This window comes from Haemorhous mexicanus, chromosome 3 (genome assembly GCF_027477595.1).
Source record: "Haemorhous mexicanus isolate bHaeMex1 chromosome 3, bHaeMex1.pri, whole genome shotgun sequence".
Classification (NCBI taxonomy): domain Eukaryota; kingdom Metazoa; phylum Chordata; class Aves; order Passeriformes; family Fringillidae; genus Haemorhous; species Haemorhous mexicanus.
This window is the reverse complement of record NC_082343.1, coordinates 108,839,022-108,861,442: the sequence shown is the minus strand read 5'-3', so window position 1 is coordinate 108,861,442 and position 22,421 is coordinate 108,839,022. Positions and strand designations below refer to the sequence as shown.

Here is a 22,421-nt window from a genome sequence, read left to right as displayed (position 1 = left end):
GATGGTGTTTTACAGCCCAGTGACTCAGGACCACGTGTGGATTAATAATCTTTGAGCATCCGGATATTGCCTGTTAACCTTCTCTTTTATTGTTTGAGGACAATAGAAAATGTTACCATTCAGCAAAAATTTGCTAAATCTAGCACAACAACTGAGTGTGTCTTATGAGACTGCTCATCTGTGAGTTGCTGAAGCCTCTGAATTTGTGGTAGATGCTTTTCTGAACATTTCCTTTTCCTCTAATAAATTACTAGATATAGTTCAGAAACATTCAGCAAATGAGGTTGTTTCTTCTCTCCAGGAAGGTTGCATGTCAACTCATTAAAAATATGCATATTGCCTTTGGCATGTAACTGTTGCATTACTGTAATTGTAATAAAAGCTGTGATTAAGGGCAGAAAAGATGGTAAAAGTTTCCTTAAATCTAATACGTCCGTTAAAACAAACCAACCTGCCAGGGATTTGTTACCACATCCAAAGCTTAGTCACAACAATGTTTTCTCTCCTCTGAAAGGAAATGAGATTTGAAAACTTAATTAGAACAGAACTCTAAGACCAAGTGCTTCTCTCATTGACGCTGAGAGTGAAAAGCTCCATTTGGTTGCTGCAGGATCAGGCCCTTGGCTGAAAGAATCAGTGAAGGAAGAATTACATTACCTATTATTGCCCCACTGTTCCAAATTATGTTTGTTCCTGCTTCTTATCCAAATACATCTTTCTGTTGTTCTAACTCCATAGTTGATGATATATGGAAGGCCCAGTTACACAGCAAGAGGAATTGTGATGACACTGTCCAGAAAGGGAACATAATAGAATGTCTTGTCCCAAAGAGGAAACAGCCCAGAAGGAGAAGAGACAGCAGGGACTGTAAAGAAGATGGATTGTAAGGAAGGAGGGGAACATACGGTGTATAAATAATAAAGAACCTGTAAGAAACAAGCAAAAGGGGCTGAAGGGCCGTTGCTTACCTGCTTTAACTTCTAGCAAAGATATCTTAGGACAGAAAAAGCATTACAATGAGCAAACAAGCATTTGGGTACTTGTATTTATGAACTTAGGAGATGAATAGACAGAAATATTGAACATTAGTGACCCTGACTTATCTGAAACATTGTCACTCTGTTTATTCAGGCTTGCAAAACAAGGCTACCCCTATCTAACAAGCGGTGGTGGTTCTACAAATCAAGTATAGTCCTGAAGTGCTGGAATACTTTGGCACTCCAGTGCCCTGAAATTTGTAAACATTTTTTTGGTGACAGATGCCAGTAGCAGACTTACAGTGACAGTAAACCATTCTATCTACATGGAACAGGATTTATTGTCCTGCCGTTTGACTGGCAAACTTCCTCCATTTGTTTCTGTAAAATTTCCACAAAAGCACAGACATTACATAATGGGTAAACACTGCACAGCTTTTTCAAGGGGCAGGCTCACAGGTCAGAGGTTAATGTCTGGATGACAGGGAAGATACAGATAAGCACAATAGCAAGAAAAACCTCTAACTGGCCCAGATGAGGTGGGTCCTTTGTGATCTTGAACCTGTGACTTCCCTGGAGGAATCTCCCTGTTTGTTTAACCTGGTCGGGGAGCAGGGGAGCACTGCAGCCTGGGGCAGGGGGAGGTCTGCTTTGTACTGTTGGGGCAGGTTAGGAAGGAGGGGACTCAGAAGCCTGAAACAAGGCATTCAGGCTGTCACATGAGTGAAAGCTGGAAATAAGAGATGCCTAGTTAATTTAAGCATCCAACAGAAGTTGTAAAACAAATAATTAAGATAAAACTCCAGAGTTGTGTTTCAAATTTTACCTTGTTCCAAGTGTGGAAACGTTCAGATTTCATGTGGAATGTTTAAATTTCCCTTGTTTTACAGAGGAAAAAGGGGCTATGGCAGTTTCAGGCACTCCATAGGACTGTAAAGGAAGCAAGTCCCAGCTGAGGTATTGAGGCTTGTCTCCCAGCAGTAGCTGCTTCTCCCTGTCAGATGTACAGGATGACAAAATTAAATCCCTGAGGTGCCAGAGAGTATAAGGTTTTATTGTGGGATAAATTTTACACAACTATAAAGTAGCATCTTTGAGATAAATTTACATCAAAAGCCAGTAAAATGTAAGCTTCCAGTTGCTATGAAAATGGAACAGAAGCTTTTATGTTGACGACTCAAGTTATTTTAAAAGTTTATTTCCAGGAAGCCAACTGGGAGGTAGCATTCTGGGTTTGAACTACCCAGCCTCAGGAGTTATCATGGCTTGAGATTTGTTTCTTTTCCAATTCTTTTTATTTATCAGAGAGATTTGAAATGTGACTTTATGGTTGGTCTTCATCTGATCACTATGAACATCATGCTGGCTGAGTAGCTGGCTTTAAAGCAGGAAAGGCGAATCACACCCTGCCATGACTGATGCATTTTACTGATCACAGAGGACTCTCTCTACTAGAAACCAGAAGCAGAGGGAGATAAATGCCACTCAGAATCTACTGACTGTTCTTTTTGCTTCAGATACCAGAAAACAATGTGTTCCAGATTTTCTATGCAGCTTTTACCCTTGCTGCTAGGACATTCAGATATCTCATACTTCAACTGCATTAGAATTTACAGCTGCTTATTTCTAGTGAGAGTCCTGTTGTTTGGTTCCTGCCTTCTTTGAAAACTCATTTTACATTTTCACCTCAATTTCCTGACAAGTAGGATAGGAAATTTTTTGGAGTTTTTTTTCTGGGACTGAAGTGCTGTGGAAATACCCATCTAATCAAAATACTAGGGTAAGGACAGTGCATCATGTTGTGTTCATGGAACTCAGTAGCACCTCCACATATTCTGTTTGTATTTTTCAGATATAAAAACCAGTGCTTAAGGTATTAGGTAAGCACTTGATAAAAATCTTCACATGAAATGGTGAAATAAGAGGTTTTTCCCCTGAAAAAAAATGTTTTAAAAAGCTATGTAATTGCACAGCTAAAATTTAGTTTACTTTTCTTTCTTGCTCTGCTTTTTAAATTAAAATGCAACAGAAGTTATGATGAACATAGAAGGCATAGTTCTATTGATTTTTATTTTGTTTTGTAGAAAAAAAATCAGAAGAGTTCTGCCTTCCATGCTGAATGGAACAAAACCCATCCATTGAGGCATGCACAGTCAAGGACCGTGCAAGTCTTTTTTAAACCACCATGTTTAAAAAAGAACCCAGTGTTCAAGACAATGGATGAGCTATTGGCCAGCATCACACAACTGGTCAGCAGCAGAACTCTATATAGACCTGCATCCCAGGGCTGCAAGTTGATCTACTGAACCTGCCTAGCCACTAGTTTAACCTAAAAATTCATATATGGATGTTAGTCATGAGCAGCTTCCCTAAACCACACTGGCCAGACAGGCTGGTGCATACAGTACATTATAAAACAGAGACAGAAACTGATACCACAGAGGATTTCAGGTAGCACCTTGCAATCTCACACCTACATCTTTACCATCCTACCATCATAGTAGGCAGGAGAATAAAAGCTTTCCCTACACTCTGGGCCCTGGGTAACTGGGCAGATCTTTGAACCCAGACCAGGACATTTTCAAGTCGGTTTTCCAGGCTGATGGAAATCCAAGTCCTGGTAGTAAAAAGTGATTGCTTTATTTCTTCTGATGAATGTACATTGTAGATAACTTCTGGCTACAATGCAGAAACCATTTCAAGGATATTTTATATTTAAATATGTGTAGAATTTCAGACATGATGGATAGCCAGACAAAATTTCATGGTGAACAGAAATTACTGACATGGTACATAAATTCCATCTACATAAACTAAACCATGCTACATCTGTGCAGCATAGTGCAGTATATCACAGGTGGGCAAAAACAGTGGAGCTCAGCAGGTCTCCTCTCTTCTTATGTGCATTCTTTGATGCTCAGTGGGACAGAAAGAGGCCAGAAATGATACAACAGATAGTCTCTCCCTCTTCACTAACATCTGATTAATTAGTGTTCAAGAGAAGTCTGTCCTGAAATCAGCTGTCTCCTGCGAGATGTTTCTTGTCTCTCTGAATTTGCTCTACCAGAAGGCTGCTTTAGGTAGCCCAGCAGCCTGGCCCAGTGTGCAGAACCCTCTGGTCCTGCAGCGTTTCTCAGCAGCCTCTTGTGTGCTGTCACAGCTGAGTCCTATCCACTTCTGACATTTTAAGTGATGATCGTAATATGTGTTTCTGCAAAGTGTTTAAGAGCGTGTTTCCTTACCTGTGGAAACACAGTAATATTTTATCACCTGCTTCACAGGAAAAGGCGCCAAAGAATAACAGTCTTTAATATTTTCATGTTTCCTTTGCTACTGTTTATTTTCCTGTGTGATGCCTGACTAAAATGTTTGTTTAATGTAGTCGGACAACTCACCTTACCAAGGCAGCACTTCAGCTGATGGAAAAACTTCACATCTGCTCTATTCTTTTTGTGAGTGAATAAATTTTTCCTTATTTCAGAGTAGGATGCTCATATTAAATTACTGGAGGAAGGCAATGACTTTTATGTATTTATAGTCCTATTTATTTATTAATCTGCTTCATAATTTACCCCATTTCCAAAAGAAAGAAAGATGTTTAATGAGGACTTTTATTACTTGCAACAGCTTTTACTTTCCTGTGAAAGCCTTATGAAAATAATAGTAATAATGTGGAAATTTCTCATTTGGTCTGTTTCTGTTAATTATTCCTCTCTTTCTTCTTGGGGGGAAAACCCAACATAAAAACTCCCATCATAAATATTACTCATAAGGCGTGAATGTTTTGATAGTGGAACTGCTGATCATTTCCATGAAATGTGAGGCGCAGTTGGGATTTGGTTGGGGAAGGGGAGATTGTTTATCCACCCCTGGTGAGGCTTCATTCCCCAGGGACATGATTTACGCCCGAAAATTTGCAGTGAGTCTAATGATGTGTTGCAAATGGCATGAAAAAGGAAGAGGTAACATCAACAAAGCAGAAAGGATGTTGAAAATAAGTATATGCCAGTGAAGTGCTACCAGCTACAGTTGCTTTGTGTTAAACTATGCCAGACAGTTATCTGCAAATTGGCACTTTATTTTTCCTGGGCCAATACAAACACCCCTGAATTCAGGGGAAGGACTCCCTTCTGCAGTAGGCTCATGCCTTTTGAATGAGACGTGTCTGCCAAAACTCCCCCAAGGAATATCTGAAGTAGAATTCATGGCTCTGATATAACTTGTGTTTACTGGTTAGAAATTTACCTTGATTCATTGAACTCCTTCATCATGCAGTACCAGCAAAGCACTTAAACTCATGCTAAATCCATCCCCATGGGTAAACTCTAGACATTAGTGTCTTGTAATAAGTTTTTTTTTCTGAAAATGACATTTACAAAGCTGGTAATTAATTTAGTACCTGTTATTCCATGTGACTGAAGGGCACACGGGCTTGGATTTAATTCCTATGATCAGCTAAAACAATATGGCAATCCACTTTGCTGCTGCTCCTTGTCATGAAGATGTCCACCAGCACTCAATAATTCTATAATATGACAATATTGACAAGAAGAAAATTCCTACAGAATCTTCATGGATCTGGGAAGGAAATGCTGGCTTTTCTTAAGCAAACCCAGTGGCACAAGAGATTGCTTGCTGCTTAGTGCAAAGGTCAGGTCTATTTAAAGTGAGCTTTAAAAGTAATGGATTATATTTATGAAGTACAAAGTGATATAGCTTTGACTCTTATGAGTCAAAGCCACTCCAGTTGTAAGAATGTTCACCTTTTTCAAAGGATGCGTGATCCAGATGTTGAATTTCATGAGGCTTCCTCAATAAAGAATCAGGATCAGGTCCCAGTCCAGAAGGTCACTTAAATTGACCTCCATGTAGCTACTCCCAGGCTGGACCCCTGTCTAGCAAAGCAGGGTAATCCCATAGAGCTCGGGCAGGAACGACAGGGTGGAGATGCTGAATTGCTGCAGGCAGTGTCCATCCTGGCCATTCCCTATGGACTGAGCACCACCTACAGCAGACCCTTCTGTGTCCCTCTTGCAGTGTAAGAGCAGACACTTTCCATAACCAAAGTCTGGACGCTGGCAGAAATCCCATCATCACAGCCATCTGCCACGGTATGTGAGAGCTTAAGCTGGAGATGAATTTTTCTACCTAAGGGACAGTTCTATCATTTGAAGATGGTGGGAGTTGTTCCAAAGTAACTTCAGGCAGTATTAAGCCTGTGGACACTTCAGTTTTCCATCACATATGCCACTTCATCTGCACATGCTTCATCACACAAAGTAAATGAGTGTTTTTCACACTCCCCAACAAAGCATCTATTGTTTGCAAAGCACCTGGGTGTAATTGTTGAATAACTTTTTATTTTTGCCTTTAGCCTATACTCTGCTTTCTCAAACACAGCTGACTGATTTTCTTGTATAGTTCTGATCTTCCTGCAACTGTAGCACCAAGCAGATTGGAGAAGCCCGTCCATAACAATTGCAGCTGTTTCTGCCTATTTGTGTCCATCATGGTTATACATTAACTGCTGTGTTTGCATTCTAAATTCAAGTGTAAAATTAAGCAGACCCCAAAGTCAATATTTATATCTTGTAAACCTCTAAACATCAACATTTTATCTAATGTGTCTGTGCATGTGTGGAAGCACATGTTCCTGCATTAGTCATCCTTGATACAAAGCAGTTCCTTCTGTTTGATGTTTTAAACAATAAGTTATACGATATTTCCAAGATTGCTGTTGGCAATAATTACCGGTAGAAAATATGTTTTCCTCATAGGAAATTACAGTGCTGTTTGGTATTATTAGTTCTTACCACTGTTTTCTGACTCCTTCAGAGGAATGACAGAGATTGCTTCCTCAAGAGCAAAGGATAAACTGGAAATGAAACTAATGTTACACTTCACTGAAGAACCTTACAGTAAGACAGGCAACTTACCAGGAAAAAAATGTGATCAGATAGTAGTATTTTTCTTGAGGTAAACTTATTTTCAAAAATTCAGGCAACTCTTTGCAGATCATTTTGATACAAATGCAGCATTTAAGAGCTGTATTGCAGCATGTCGAAGTTCAGATGAACTCTGCAGCACATGAAAATCACAGACTCACAGAGTGGTTTGTTTTGGAAAGGACCTTAAAGATGATCCAGTTCTAACCCCCCTGCTGTGGGCAGGGACACTTTCTATTAGAAAAGGCTGCTCAAAGCCCCATCCAACCCATCCTTGAACACTTCCAGGAATAGGGCACCCACAGCTTCCCTAGGCAACCCATTCCAGTGTCTCACCACCCTCACAGTATAAATTTGTTGCTAATATCTAATCTGAACTTGCTCTTTATTGATTTAAAGCCATTCATCTTGTCCTATTACTTCAGACCTTTGTAAAATCCCTGTCAGCTCTCTTATAGCCCCATTAGGTATTGGAAGGTGCCATAAGGTCTCCCAGAGCCTTTGCCTCTCCAGTCTGAACAGTCCCCACTCTCAAGAGAGAGTCCTTGGCAATAATTGTCCCATTAAAGTCAGATTATTTTATTCTTGTACCCTCTGCATGAAGTCCCTCAGAAGGACAAAAAAAACTCTGTGTGTGTATCTGCAACTTGATGTTCAGCAGTAACAATTTAGAAATAAACTGTAAAATCCGTGGAGCAGAAATGTTATTTTTCCTGATAGCCTAAGTAGCCTCTGAGATGCTGAAGCCAACTTGACTGGGGCCTTTTGCACTCCCATGCAGTATAACTCTTTCTTAGATGCAGAAAAAAAAGATCCAGTCAGGCACTCAGGACTGTTTCCTTTTACTACAGTTCCTGGAAAATTATCAATTTAATTTTATATTGTCCAGTTTACCTTTACAGAGGCCAGGGATTGGAATTTAAAGCTGTCAGTGTGCATATTTAAAAATATTTCTGAAGCATTTTGTGATAACGGATTGTTGTGAAATTATTCTGCTGTGAGGCAGATTTGCTAAGGGAGGCATCAGTTAAATGTTCTGGAAGAAGGAGACTAAGAATTTGTGGAGGTTTTGTGGAAGTCTCTTGTGTGACAGAAGAAAGCATCATTTCAGGCTTTTCCATGTCAGTATTGCCAGCACCTGACAAAAGATGTCCCCAGTCTCTGCATGGTCCTTTGCCAACACAAACAACAGTCTGAAGTAATAGCAGTAATAGAAATTAAATGGCAAATGGTGAAATAGCAGATTCATTCTGTGAAAAAAAAACTGACTGTAAATGATAGTTGTATAAGGCAGAGCATCACAAGTGTCCTGGGAAGCTGCAGTGTCAATATGGAAAAGAAAGATGTATGGAAACAAACTGTAGAGAGCGAGAGGCTAATGACAGGGTAATGAGGTTGCTTGTTTTTCACAGGGCATAAGACTTGGCTGTTAAAATCACTCTGCTTCCTCAAAGGAATATTTTCAAGTATGCACAGTGGTTGGAGCACTTTCAATCAGACCAGTGTCATGGGAACTTTGGCTTCCTTAGCCATGAAAAGGTGATTAACATTGAAATATTTAGTAAAGGATGCTTGATGATGAATTCAAGGGAAAAGATAAAAAAATCCCTCTGTAGATCACTGTGAGCAAACTTGTGCTCTTGAATGATGTGAAATGATGGTGGAGAAAGAAAATCATAAGGGAGAAAAGGACTACTGGAAGGTGGTAGATGTGGTAGGTGATGTGCAGGTCATGTAAATTTCTAAAGTAAGGAAAATAAGATCACATTGCAAACCTTTAAAAATCATCAAAATTATTAGTTAATTGTCTTAACAGACACAGGTGAGAGAACTGACAGAGCTGGGATTTCAATATGAAGGGACCTAACACTCTTGGGAAAGAAGAGCAGGGAGAAAGGAGGAGGATGCATATGCTTGTCTTTGCATCCACATATTAAAGACAAGAGACCTGTTGAATATTACATCCACCAGAGCTGACAGATGGATTTAAGGGACTTCTACGAAAATTTGGAGCTATCTAAAGTGCAATATGTAATATGGTTGATGGTTGTAGAGGAGGGAATATACTGTTCAGCTACTTCTCACAGTGCATTGTTTTACATATATATTTATATATGTATAAACATATATATATATTAAAAAATATATGTAATAGAGCAGAAAAAGCAATTGGCAGAGAATATATGGCAGTTTGATACAGAGCATTTGAAGTTGAGGCAGATTGGCTTCATATTTTCACAAAAGGGTAACACCTGTGCTAGAGCAGAAATGCTTAACACATTTACAACGTAAAGCTTTATTCACTCACTTATCCCCTTAAAATCCTGCCATAGTCAGTGGAGAAATAGGTAACACTTGGCTAATCTGTCTTGGTCAGTATTTAAGGATGAGATGAACCATGTGCTTTCATCTGACTGTGAAGAAAGAAAAAGTAGGTTTTACATACCCACGTTTAATCAGGTGAATCCTATGACAAGTATAAAATAGAGTTGTTTAGACTGAACAGGAGACAACTGAAGAACATAGAAAGAGTTTTCAAGTAAAGGGCAGTAATTTAACTTACATGTTCATGGTAGATGAGGTAGTATATAATGGAGTACATTGCAAGAAAAGTGAATCAGATTAGATTTTAGTTAATGATATGAGCAGAATTCTAGATGGGATTTCCTATGAAGATAATGAAACTTTCATCATGAGTGCTTCCTAATGACAGGATGCATAAGTACCTGCTGAAAATGACATAGTACCATTGATTCATCTTAAGAAAAAGACCAGTGGAGATGCCTTCCAGCCCTGTAATGTCATAGATGCTGATTAAATAGACAAGAGTAGCATTGAGAATTTCAGAACCCTTAATGAGGGACAGTTTACCATAGAAGAACCAAGCAAAACAGGTGAACAGATGCAACATAGAATGATTGAGGAAACCCAAATAAAGGTGAAGCATGCCTAATGTCAGACATTAGTTTAAAGAAAATATAAAAGTTTATAATGTGACTGAATTCTGGTATGGTTTCAGCCTTCTCCAGTTCTCCAGCTATTCAGGCTCAGTTGAGTTAGCATTGCCATGCATCGTCCCCATAAGCAGTTTGAGTAGGGGAAGAATCTAATTCTGTGCAAACAAGCCATTCTATTCCACTTGGCCTCAGGGCCTCAGAATAGTTTCTGGGTCCATTTCAAACAGTGGTGCAGATACAGCCTACATTTGAACCTGCAAAAGCAACAACAGTCTGATTGTTGGAAACAGAGTCTGGAAGTTTGACTTCACAATTGTCAAAGCAGAAGCTGGGAAGGTGCATTTTGTGTTGGCAGAAGAGTAAGATAGACTAGGAAAGGCTTTTTACAAATCTGTTGATCAGTGAAGGGACAAAGGACTATCAAAAGCAAGCCAATGTGGAAATATGTACTTTACAGCCTGGCCTTTATGGAACAATTTAGTAAAATTTTCAATAACCAGTGAGTACTTGATGAAGGTACAATGAAAGGCACCATCATTTTCCAAACCATCAAGCCATGTCTGGGAGAACTATACTATGCACTGGGTTTAAGAACAAACCTGTAATGCTCTAATGTCAAGAAGGGCAAACTAATAAAGAGCTTTGACCAGACTTCTATGTAAGAAGTGTGGAATAACTAAGTAAATTGTAGCCACTCTTCAATTTTTTATTTCAAGTCTAGTAGAACTGATGTTCAGTACTTGTAATAATACACTAAACAAGAATGTTTTTTTAAGAAATAGTGACAAATATTGCTGAAAAATTAGCTCAAAATTAGATGAATATAAACACCATCATACTGAGATTTACTGTTGACTTACACAGGAAATAACAGCTGGAAATGAGGTCCAAAGTCCATCTTGCCTAGTCTCTCATTTCCAACAATAGTCAGAACAAAATGCTTCCAAGAAATAGGCAAAAAATCTGCAGTAGAAAAGTCTGCCAGTTAGTAAAGGCAATCATCTTTGAGGTAAAGGCTTAAAGACCTGAGGCTTTTGTAGTTGCAGTATATAGCTCTAAATTATCGCATGTTTAGAGAATTCTAATTATTTCTTGACTTCCAATGTCGTTGTCCTCTCTTGCTAATTTCTTGGCCTTGAGAGGTTCTTACTGTAATGGTTCTTACTGTAAAATTACTTTCATTTCACATGTTGTTCTACTTCTTAATATTCCTTTATATTACAAATGATTTGCAAAATATTTTTGAATAACTCAAGAGTTCTCTACTGAGCCTGGTTGCACATCAGGTTTGTGGCTTTTAATCAATAGTGAGCTGTCTTTCATTAAAAGACAGCAACAAACACAAGGGAGGACAGAGACCAGCCGCAAAATATTGTTTTACTGAAGAATAAATGAATTAACTGAGTGACATTCAACCTGGGAAAATAAAGCTAATGGAATACATAGGAAAAATTTTTTCAGTATGTAAAGCATAGGTTCTCTGTAGATGAGGAACAGAATCAAGGGCGCCAGAAGTAGTGGGTGGGTGAGCATGGCTAGGAAGGGTCTTAAAACTTGTTGTGATGCAGAGTCTCAGAATACCCTACAGAAGTACTGAGAATACCCACAGCCTGCAGCACAGTCACAAGGTGGTCACTGATCTCTTACAAACCCCTTCAGTTCTTTATTCATTTCTTGGTGAAAAAAAAGACAATATCTTAGTATGTGTGACCTTCACAAAACAGTGTAAGGTGTCTCTCCACTCTCTGTATTCATCTGCTTGAGGAGCTGGTTGATCTGAGTAGTGGCACCAGATTTTCATTTTGGAAGCATCATGAAAGCAGGGCCATGCTCTTCTTTTCCTCTGAATTTGTCCGCTCTAGAAACTGTTACAGTATGTTCTTCCAAGGTTGATGCTGCTGAAACTGTACTATCTGGACCTTGAAGTAAAAATTGGGCTTTGTGTTTCTCCCTGTATCCATTGCAGAGCATAGCTCCTACTAACTTATAAAATAGAACAATATTTTGATGTGTAGGACTTAATAAATTTACACCTACAGCTGCAATCTTGTTGATAGAGTCAACATAATCTAAAGCCAGCAGCAGTGGGGAAATGAAGTGAGCTCGGGTAACCCTTTGTAGTCTTATGTTTGTCTGATGAACAAGCTACTAAAGAATGTGTGTGTGCATCCATTTAGTTGTCTAGATTGGGGCTATCTTCACAACCACTCATTTTTGTTGGAAAAGGAACTATTTTGATGATTTCCTGAAAACTATTAGCCATTGAAGTTGAAAAGGATTTTTTCCCTTTGTTATTTTCACTTGTTTCATTAGTATGGCATCTCTTTCTGCCTATTCTTTCTATCACACTTAATTCATTTCCTTAGCCCAGCAAAGAACACAGTATCATTTTTATGTAATTAATATACAGGAAAATTTATATTTATGTGTAAATAATATTTAAATAATAAAATAATATTTATGTAATTAATATACAGAGAAAACCAAACAGAATGAGCTCTAGCCACAGCACTACAACACAGAGCTATTTTTAAATTAATCTAGGGCATGTATATCTCTAAAAGTTTATCAGGATTAAGTCAGAAATGCATAACCTTTTGTATTTTATGGATACATGCGCTGTGTTTAAGTAATTTTTTTCAAGAATTCCTTCCATAAAGACATAGTTCCAGATCATCTCAAATTTTCTCAGGCAACATAGTGTGACCCCTCAGTTTTTAGTGTGAGTTTATGATTAATTTAGCTCTAATCTAATCTTTTTTTTTTTTTTTTTTTTTTTTTTTTTGCAAATAAGCAGGCAAATCTTCTTTGGCTATTCAATAATCAAGCAAGATTTTAAAGACTTGAGGAAAAACACATAGTTCTGTCCAAGTACAGGAAACCTTTATTGCTTCAAGAATCAAGTGTAAAGTTTATCTGTCCTGAGTAAGAAATGTGTTTCTTCCCTGGAATTTGCACAACTTCCCAAGTTCTAACATAGATCTCTTGTTACCCAGTGAGTCAGCAGATGAGAAATTAGTTTTGAGTATGGTTCTAAAATCTTTAGAAAACAATGATAATAATTCTAGGCATACATTTCTTAAAAAATCAGGAAGTTTTCTATTTCACACATGGTTTGCTTGGCTTCACTGTGGCTGTATCAATGTGTTTGAAGTTTAGCTCAATAGCTATAGGTATCCATCTAACAACTGGCTGCTTGAATTGGAGATTAAAGAACCCGAAGCATTGAAAAGCTTGATTGATTTCAGTCATTACTGTTTGTGAAAACTAATAATTTAGCTGAAGGATATTAAGTCCTTGCTGTGACACTTTGCATTAAAGAGCTACCAATGATATAAAGCACTCTATTCTTTTCTGGATCCTTGATTTGAGTCCAATCAGGGTTCCTCTATCACAAAACCCCAACAAATAAATCAAACGCATTTTGGCACAGTTTGTCGTCTCTGCTTAGCAAATGTATGAGACTGAACTGACACTGATCCTTAATCACCTTTAATCCATGGAGAGGGAATGATCCTACCAGGGCAGGAGAAAGGTCACTGGCAAGATCATGGGGAGAAGCTAACTTGGCAGTAAATTTCATAAGCCTGACCTGGGAATAAATGAGGAGCTTCCATTTTCAAGGTAATATGTGTGTATAAAAGATCTGCAAAAGTTACAAGATTTTAAGGTATTTATGTGTTAAAAACACAATAAATATGGTATTTGTTTAAACTTTGATTCACTTTTAAGCTCTTAGGCCTAATTGTTTATAATATTTAATTAACACTAGCTTTTTTTTGTTACTAAATCTTGGTAACCTGGTTATGAATTGCAAGGGGTATCAGCAGCTTGAGATGGACTAGAACATAATAAAAACACTTTGGGGTTCTACAGCTGTCACCAGGTACCTTGGCCAGTTTCTGTAGGTTTGCAACCACATTTTTCTTTTAGTTTTGTAAGAAATAAACCTAAATGAAGGAATATTTACAAAGGCCATGATACTGAAAAAATTCATGTCATAAGCTTCACTTTCTGTGCTTTGGATTGTCCCGCTGACTCAGGCTGACTCATCATGCATCAGTTCAGTATATGCAAAAGTACACATTTGAAGGAGTGGGATTATACCATGAAAATTAAGAACAAAGCCCACTCAAATTTGCTTTAGACTGTTAAACCAGATCAACATACTGAATAAGTAAAAAGATGTTTGCAGGAAAAGCTAAAGCTATATTTCTTTTCGTAGAAATCCTTGACTGATTCAAAGCCAAATTGTTAGGAGCCTGTTTCCTAGATAGGATTTGAGAGTGCAAGGGCACTGGACTTTTGCCTTCCATGCAAAGGATAAGAAAAAAATAATTTTTGTCCCTTTCTTCTAAACTCTTTTCAGGAGAGAACTGCAGTTTATGTATCCTCAGCAGGTAGGGAGATGGCTTTATAAGTCACATCCCTGCAAGACAGGATTTAGAATTTAACTCCAGCCTTGATACTGCAAACCATTCTTGCCCAGTAAAGAGCTTTCAATCCACTGTGTGTGTCGTGACTGGAGTTGTGGAGCACTCACACTCATGTCTGTGAGAACACCCTCCTCATTTCAGGGTCTGAATATCCAGGTTACCAAAAGCACTGGTGTAAGTGGTGTTCATCTCATTTACACATCCCATCACAGCAGTGCTGTGATTCTTCAGACTTCTACTGATTGTTCTCATGGTTTGTCACTGAGTCCCTCCTTGCTTTTGGGAGGAAGCTCTACAAGAGCACAACTTCTCATAAAGCTCAGGCAACCACAGGGTACACCTTCATTTTATGGCAGGATCAGCTTATTTCAGTTGAACTAAATATCAGTTAGGGACTGGTGGAAGATGCACAAATTTCAAACTACAGGACAGTTCTCATCCTTCAGATATTTAACACTGTCACTTCAAACATTCCTGCTAAAAGTAGAGGCAGCACATCATATGCAGAAGTGCATGGGTGCAGTATTAGGTCCTCCAGACCTTTGGTGTTGGCTTCACTAAGCCAGTTCAGAGAAAGATTTTAAGTTCAACAAGCACAGTTTTCTCATGGAGGCATGTTTTGACTTTGGGTACTTTCAGACTAACCTTTGGCTCTGTTTTTGAAGTTTTCTTCATCAGATAGCTGTGAAGATTTTGTTACTTGATCACTGTGAAAAGCAGCGTTCAAGGTAGTGGTGAGCAATTCTAAGGGAATATGATGAATTTGGCTCTGTAATTTTCGCTATTGATAAAGAAATATATTTTTCAAGGACTAATTAATAGACATTTTTACACAATGTTTTTCACTTGCAAGTATTTTTAAGACAGTCTACAAAACACACTTCATTGTCATAGCAGCCTGAAGCGTGTTTTTAAAATGAGAAAACTGAGACATCAAGATTTTTAATTTGCACTGGGTCTCAGAGGATTTCAGTGATAGTTCACAAAAATTCCAGACCTCTTGACCTTTCGTCCCACAGTCTTATCTTTCACTTGTAATGATTTTTCAGAATACTAATTTCAGTCTTCTTTTACCTTTACTGAACCCTGGATATTTGTGTCTTTGGTGATGGTGTGGATGCCAAACAGATGGAAGCTACACACTCACCCTAGCCCAGCATGGACACTGAGGTCTCAGCTCCAGCAGAGCTTCCACACAGGCCATTAAGTGCATTTCCTACATTTGCATTTTGAGCCACAGTCCTGCAGGGTGCTGGATGTGCTTGATTTTAGTGCAGTGAATGGTTCTGCAGGTTTGGGTGAAACAACTTCACACAGGAAGTTCAGCACGTGGGCTCTACATTGCATTTTATATTCTGCTTGAAATCATGACAATAAAACCCAATAAATATTTTTTCCAGGACTCTTGGTAATGATTCTGGGATTCTAGAGATTTCCTGCTAAAGCAGGCATTGGCACAGGTTGGAAATCTTTCCAGAGTCTGTAACAACAGGTAGCAAATGCTGGGCAGGTGATCTCACAGTTCAACCTCCCTCTTCAAACCCAGTGACAGATTTTAGACGCCGTTCATTTTTTAAGTGTCAGCATCTGGTTGTGCCCAGTTCATAACCTGATTTTCAGAGCTTCTGCAAAGCTCAAAGTAGCAGTCCTTGAGAGCCTTTTGAGATGGCTTTCTAATTGCACACAAAAGAAGTAAGTTCTGAGTTATTTCCTTAGCAAAAGCCACTTGATATTCATGAAATAAGGAAACAGAACAAGTTTTTTTGAAAAGGAAAGAACTAAATATTCAAAAAATGCCAAGGTTAGCAGAGTATAGTATCAGGAAATAGCAGAGAGATTTCTCCCTGAACTTGTGACTTAGCTTTTGAGAAAAATAGCTTTTTTGAAGAAGCCCAGATTGACATTCCATAGCAGCCAGAGAGAAGGTTACTGTTCCTGCTTTATAATGGTATAGCTTTAAATATAGCTTTCCCCAGACATTAAACATCTTACAGTAATGTGAATTAGAGGGAAGCAGTGGATTTAGGTTATTTTGACTTTAAAAAAATGTTTACAGTGTCTCCCATTATGTTCTAACGAAGTTTGGGAAATATGACATACCTGACAGCACCTACTAGACAGATGTATGACTGCCTGGAAAATGGGATTCAGGAAGATTTTGAAACTGGAAAGATGTATCTAGTAGGATTTTGTGACAATCTTATCTTCATACCTTTAGTATTTGGTAGCTGTTCCCTATGTGACCAGCAGAACACAGTGTGTGTGTTTGCTGAGGTTACAGAAAGCACCATTCTTGAACAGGCTGCAGATGTGCTGGAGAGGGACAGGATCAAAGTGACCTTCACAAGCTAAGACAAGTGCTGGGGGGCAAGGAGAGGGGAATGCTGTCATTCCTCAGAGAGCCGAGTTGTTCTGTGTGTAAATTTCTTACAAGGGTGGTAAATTACTGGTTAAGGAATAGTTCCACAAGAAAATATAATGGGAATATTGTGTGTCAGAAGTTCATGTGGGTTAACATGTTGTAAAATGAGGCATGATTCTCATACATATGAAGAGGTACAAGCGCTGAAAGAGCTGCAGCTCTGCTGTTGAAGAGAGGGAGATTCACTGGCATGAGCTGAAATTCTGCATCAGTAAAATTCAAGAGAGAGATGAGCCACTGGTCATATCCACAGAAAGAAGAGTAGCAGATGTAGAGAATGGTATCTAAAAGGTGAGGTTGATGTAACTATAAGGTATCTGGCCTTTGTAGAGATTTGCCCTAAAATTAATTTTCTAACTGTGTTTACAATTAGAGGAGCTAAGGGCACCACACTTATAGTGAATGTGTCAAATATGATGCAGATCAGTTTCCTGTGGCAGCAAGGTTCATAATTAATTGCATATGACATTAAAAAGTATTTCCTTTTATTGTTTTGTATTTAAATGTTTTGTGCTCTAAGAGAGGGGAAACCAGTGTGTCGTGAAATATCACGAACGTGATGGCAACAGATCTTTAATTGCATTTCTTTGATTGTTTTCCCCACCATTCTCAGTTTTGCAGTGTCCCTCAGGGGTTGTGGCTGTCAGCATACAGAATAAATGGTTCTTCAGGTGTGGTCACATGATGTGATTTCTGTAGTGATACTGCAGAATTCTGCATCATCCTCCTCCTCCTACTGTTTAAGAAACTTGGTATATGGTCTGATTGGACTTTAGAGTAAATGTGGATAGTGAACACCAGTCATCTAGAGGATCTCTGGATTCCTGTTATGTTCTTTGCATTGATTATAAGCTTGTAATGGAAAAAATACTCTGGGTTTTTTTTGCATGTATCCTGATTTCTTTGATTTGAACTTCATTAGTGCATTGATTTTTTTTTTCTCTGTTCTCATCGAATCTGTCTCATTCTCACCGCCTGTTCCTCACTACCTGACTAACATCATGTCCTGTGTAAATGCTGTCAATAAAGGACTTATCTGTTTACCAGATCATTAAGAAATCAGGTACCCATTTGTTTTTAATATTGACCTGGACTAGAATCTTTGGCCAGGATTCATTCCACCTCAATTTAGTAATTTAATTCAGATTAAGATCCAAAGGTTTTATCAGTAAAAATAGAGTCATCTTGAGAAGTGATTTAATCCATAGTAGAAATGATTAATTTGCCAGGTGTGTTCAGTAATTATTTAGAGATTTTAAAACAAAATTTCAAATTGTATTAATTTATTAGGACTTATTTACATTTTGTTATTATAAATTTATTATTTTTAAAATTGTGATGACTCTAGACCTTCTTTATTGTTATGAAGACCAGATTATCTAAGCCTATTTTTTTATTTGTTTCCAAACTCCTTATCATATTACAGCCTTTCATTTTATAGATGTTTAATTCTAGTCAAAGTTTGTTGTGTCATATGTGAGTTTTTTAAAGACCTGTAAGTTTTGTCATCAAGTTATTCATACATCAGAATTTAAAGATCAGTAAAACCCTATTTTCCTTTGTAAAATCAGTAGCAATTAGATAGTTTTTTCTACTCCTAAAGACATAGGACATAATCTTGTGTAGCAAGATTATTATTAACTCAGCAATTCTCCATTTAGAGTTCTTTCAAACCTTAAATATATCCTGTGTTCCCTCCCCACTGTTGTTACTTCTCGATATCTCACTACTCGAAGAGAAATTGTATTTGCTCTCTATATTCTTTTTCACCAGAAAAAGAATATAGAGAGCAAAAACCTCCTGAAGGTATTGAACAAGAAAGTTGGATACCATAAAGGAAAGTCATTTATCTTCCAAACAGCATCATTATCCTCTTTAGCTGCTCCCTTAGCCTATACAATTCTGTTGTAGGCCTCTTGTTTCTGATATACCTAAGGAATATTTTATTGTTTATTTTTAAATCCTTTAATGTTTGTTCTTGGAAACCTACTTCTGCTCTTTGCAATTTCCTCTTACTTAACGTCTGCTGAAGTTTAAGTTCCTGTTTATTGGTTCCCCTAGGATCATGTTTCCAAAATTTGAAGGATTCCTGTTTGGTTGAAATAGACTCTTGAACCTTGCTGTTCATCCGGTTTAGCTTAATCCTGCCTTCCTGGTTCCCTTTCTTGCACAGAACCCAAACCTTCAGAGACATTTCCTTTTGAAGTACTGCCCTTACTGCCTTTGCTGTCTTACAGTTTTACTTTTAGTATCTCTGTGACTAATCTCGACTTACTACATGTGTGAATTTCACTTCAATTCTTATTATTTACTGAAAAACCACACAAGCTACCCAGAAGTATGAGCAGAGTGCACCAAGAACAGGAGGTAGGACAGAGGAACCAGGAAGATGGGAGAAGGGGAGCAGGACAGTACTTCTGTTCCCACTGGATGACTGAACTGGGGGTGGAGCGTCCCAGTAGTGTTGAATCTGTCAGGTTCTGCCCTGAGGGCCACTGGTGTTGTCATCCCTGGCCTCCATCCACTGCAGGTACTGCAGGGTAACGCAGCAGCTCTGACTGCCTGTGTGCTGTCTGCTGTGGCCTGCTAACAAGAACTGCATTCTGGGCTGGAAAGTAGAAGTCTTGACATACTGGCGCCAAACATGGTGTTTGGTACAAGTGCTTTTGCCACAGATACCCTGCCAAATCCAGGCTATTGCACTTAGTGCTTTGTGAAATCCTCTAAATCCAGGGAGCCACCTTGGTCACCTGAATCACCAGTACTTAAAGTAGCAAGGGCTGCTCTCCACATCCTGCCTCTGACACAGAGCAGGGCTTTTGGCAAACAGCTTCAGTTATAGGTAATAGTTCTGAGCACTAAGTCATAGAGTTACCACATTAGAAACAGAACTCAATCAGAAATTAATTACATACCTATGGAATTCCTCATTGTGGACTTACTGAGTGGCTTGGATTGGAAAGGACCTTAAAGATCATCCAGTTCAACTTCCCTGCCATGGGTAGGGACACCTTTCACTAGACTTGGTTGTTCAAAGCCCCATCCAACCTGGCCTTGAACACTTCCAGGGCTGGGGCATCCAGAGCTTCTGAAGCAACCTGTGCCAGTGCCTCACCATCCTCACAGTAAAGAATTTCTTCCTAATATCCAATCTAAACCTGCCATCTTTGATCTTAAGGCCATTTCCCCTTGTCCTATTACTCCATGCCCTTGTGAGAATTCCTTCCCTGTCTCTGTTGCAGCCCCTTTGGATACTGGAAAGTGCTATAAATCTTGCCCAAATCCTTCTCTCATCCAGGCTGAACAGCCCCAACTCTCTCAACCTGTCCTCACAGGAGAGGTGTTCCAGCCAGCCCTGTGGGCAGTTTAGTGACTCTCCTCTGGACTTGTTCCAATTGTCTTTCCAATCTCTTGTTTAAGTTTTTCCTGGATGATTTTTGAAGATGCATTTGAAGATGTACATCCTTCTGAAAACAAGGTGTATAATTCATCAGTTTGGACCTGAATTGAGAGGACAACAACCAGTGTCAGGATATGAACTCAGCAATGCTGTTGATGCACAGATTTGCCAGCTGCACCACAGGATTGGATGGCTGGGTTGCTAGAAGTGAAACTGCACAGAGACCCCTTTTCCCAGCAGAGTAGGGTGGGACCAGCAGATTTGTTGGATTGTATATGACGACCCTTCAATCTTGTCAAGGAAAGGAAGAACTTGCACGAGCTGCATTCAAGGTTTAATTGAAGAAGGCAGAGCTCTGCAGGCCTATAACTGAATTTCATCTGCTTTGGCTGGCTCAGAAGTAAATATTACTTTCTAGGATTTTTTTAATTCATTTGAGAGCACTGGCTTTTCTATTAACATTTGATCTCCAATGGCATCACTCGTCTCTCCAGTGGCAGTCTGTTTCCTTAGAGCACTGCTGGAATTCAACCAACTCCATGTTTTGGTCACCACCAAAGAACTGTGTGATTGCCACTTCCTCCCCTGTCCCACAGTGTGAGGATGTTTTACTCCTGTCTCAAAGCAGCATCAGATCCAGCACTGTCGTTAACTACTCGTGCACAAAACTTCATTGGTTTGGATTTTTTTAATTATCAGAGTCTTTCCATTTTCTCCTCTTTTTCAGGAGAAGATTTAGTATCTTAAAATACTTTCAGTTATTCTGAGACCTAGAAATTGAAATGTTTTTGGATAATTTAACCACGTTGGTTTTACAACTGGTGAGAAAGTAAAATATTGTCATTTGGTCCCATATATGGGTTATGAATGTCTCTGTGATCAGAGGTCAGGAGAGGCTTGGCCATTTTATTAGCCCAGTAAGCTAACTGGTCCAAAAAAGAGTTTAAAGTGCTAATTCTTTAGCTAGTTTCACATTTCTTCAGTACAGCATGATGATGACAGAAATGGGTAGCCCTTATTAAAACACCCTTTGAAGATCTTCTCATATTCTGGAAACATAATGTATGGAGCAACTCCTGATTCTGCAGTTGAATACAAGGTGTTTTCTAGCAGCAGAATTCATAATCTGCAGTGCTTGTTCAAAGCCAGACTTTGGACTGTATGTTGAGCTTCTGTAGGTTCTGTTGTATGAGAAATCAGGCTAGGTGGACAGTGTGTTCCTTCTGTGTCAGGATGTTTAAATTGGTGAATACTTAGGCATCCAGAAAAACCAGCCCACTTTTCAGAAGAGCTTAGTTGCTGTCTAACATATAAGACACATACCTGAACTCAAGACTTCATAAAATTAATTAGGTGTCCAAATGTTAGACTCAGTCATTTATGTCTCTGAGACAGTATCTTGCAGATCAACTCAAAACAAGTGCATCAAAAATAGCACTAAGCTATTTTTAGTACTTTACATTCCATAGAGCTAAGGCTTAGACATTTGGTGTCCAGTCCAGTCTTGACTGGACACGGCCGTCAGTTTTATTAAGGACAATCACATATTTGTAGTTGCCATTGGTTTTTTTTATTTTTTGTGTTGAATGATTGAATGACTTGCATAATGATATGTCAATAATTTAATCATCTACTGATCAATAATGCCTTGTAATGTATGTTTTGTATTTAAATGTCTTGAAAACCCTTCATGGGAGATTTTCTCGAAAATTCTTTACCTTTCTAAAAGCTCATAGTGCAAGCTAGTCATTAAATTCTTTCTCTGGTCAGGAGAGAGAGTCATCACCATGGGCTGATCTAGAAGTCTGTAGGATAGATGGATAGAGTTACAATCAAAAAATCCTTTCCCTTTCCATTAATTATGAAATTAATTAATAGAAGGTGAGTTAATTCAGTCTGTATGCCTTTTTAATCATTTGTTTAGGTGAGATAAGCTCTTCTCTTCCTGTCAGTGGCATTCTTTACCATGGGATTGTCAAGCTGATGACTGCTCTAGTTGCTCTGCTTTTTTGCAGAGTTGTGTCTGTATTGTTCTTTCTAACAATTTTGCTGTGTTTTTACATTATTCCCTGTTTCTTTTTCTGCAGCCAACATCTTGTACATGGCAAGCCAAGAAATGATGAAGGTGGTGGAGAGAGACAGTACAACCATAAAGCAAAATTTAAAGAAGGTAACTGTTTAATCCTCAGTTTTCAAAGGAAGCCCACATACATGTGGAGATGTTACACCCAGTTACATTTATGCAAAACCAGAATTTCAGCAGGCTTGATTCTGCTTTTTTTGT

The 22,421-nt window shown here is 38.6% G+C and overlaps 1 protein-coding gene across 2 annotated transcripts in view; it reads left to right on the top strand.

Annotated features, from left to right (window-relative positions):
* The window catches only part of LDAH (lipid droplet associated hydrolase), a 112,065-nt gene that overhangs the window by 74,258 nt on the left and 15,386 nt on the right, over positions 1–22,421 (top strand). For both annotated transcript variants that reach the window (XM_059842952.1, XM_059842953.1), the window contains one exon: positions 22,225–22,307. In XM_059842952.1, coding sequence (XP_059698935.1) covers positions 22,225–22,307 — 83 coding nt within the window. The remainder of the gene's footprint in view (positions 1–22,224; positions 22,308–22,421) is intronic.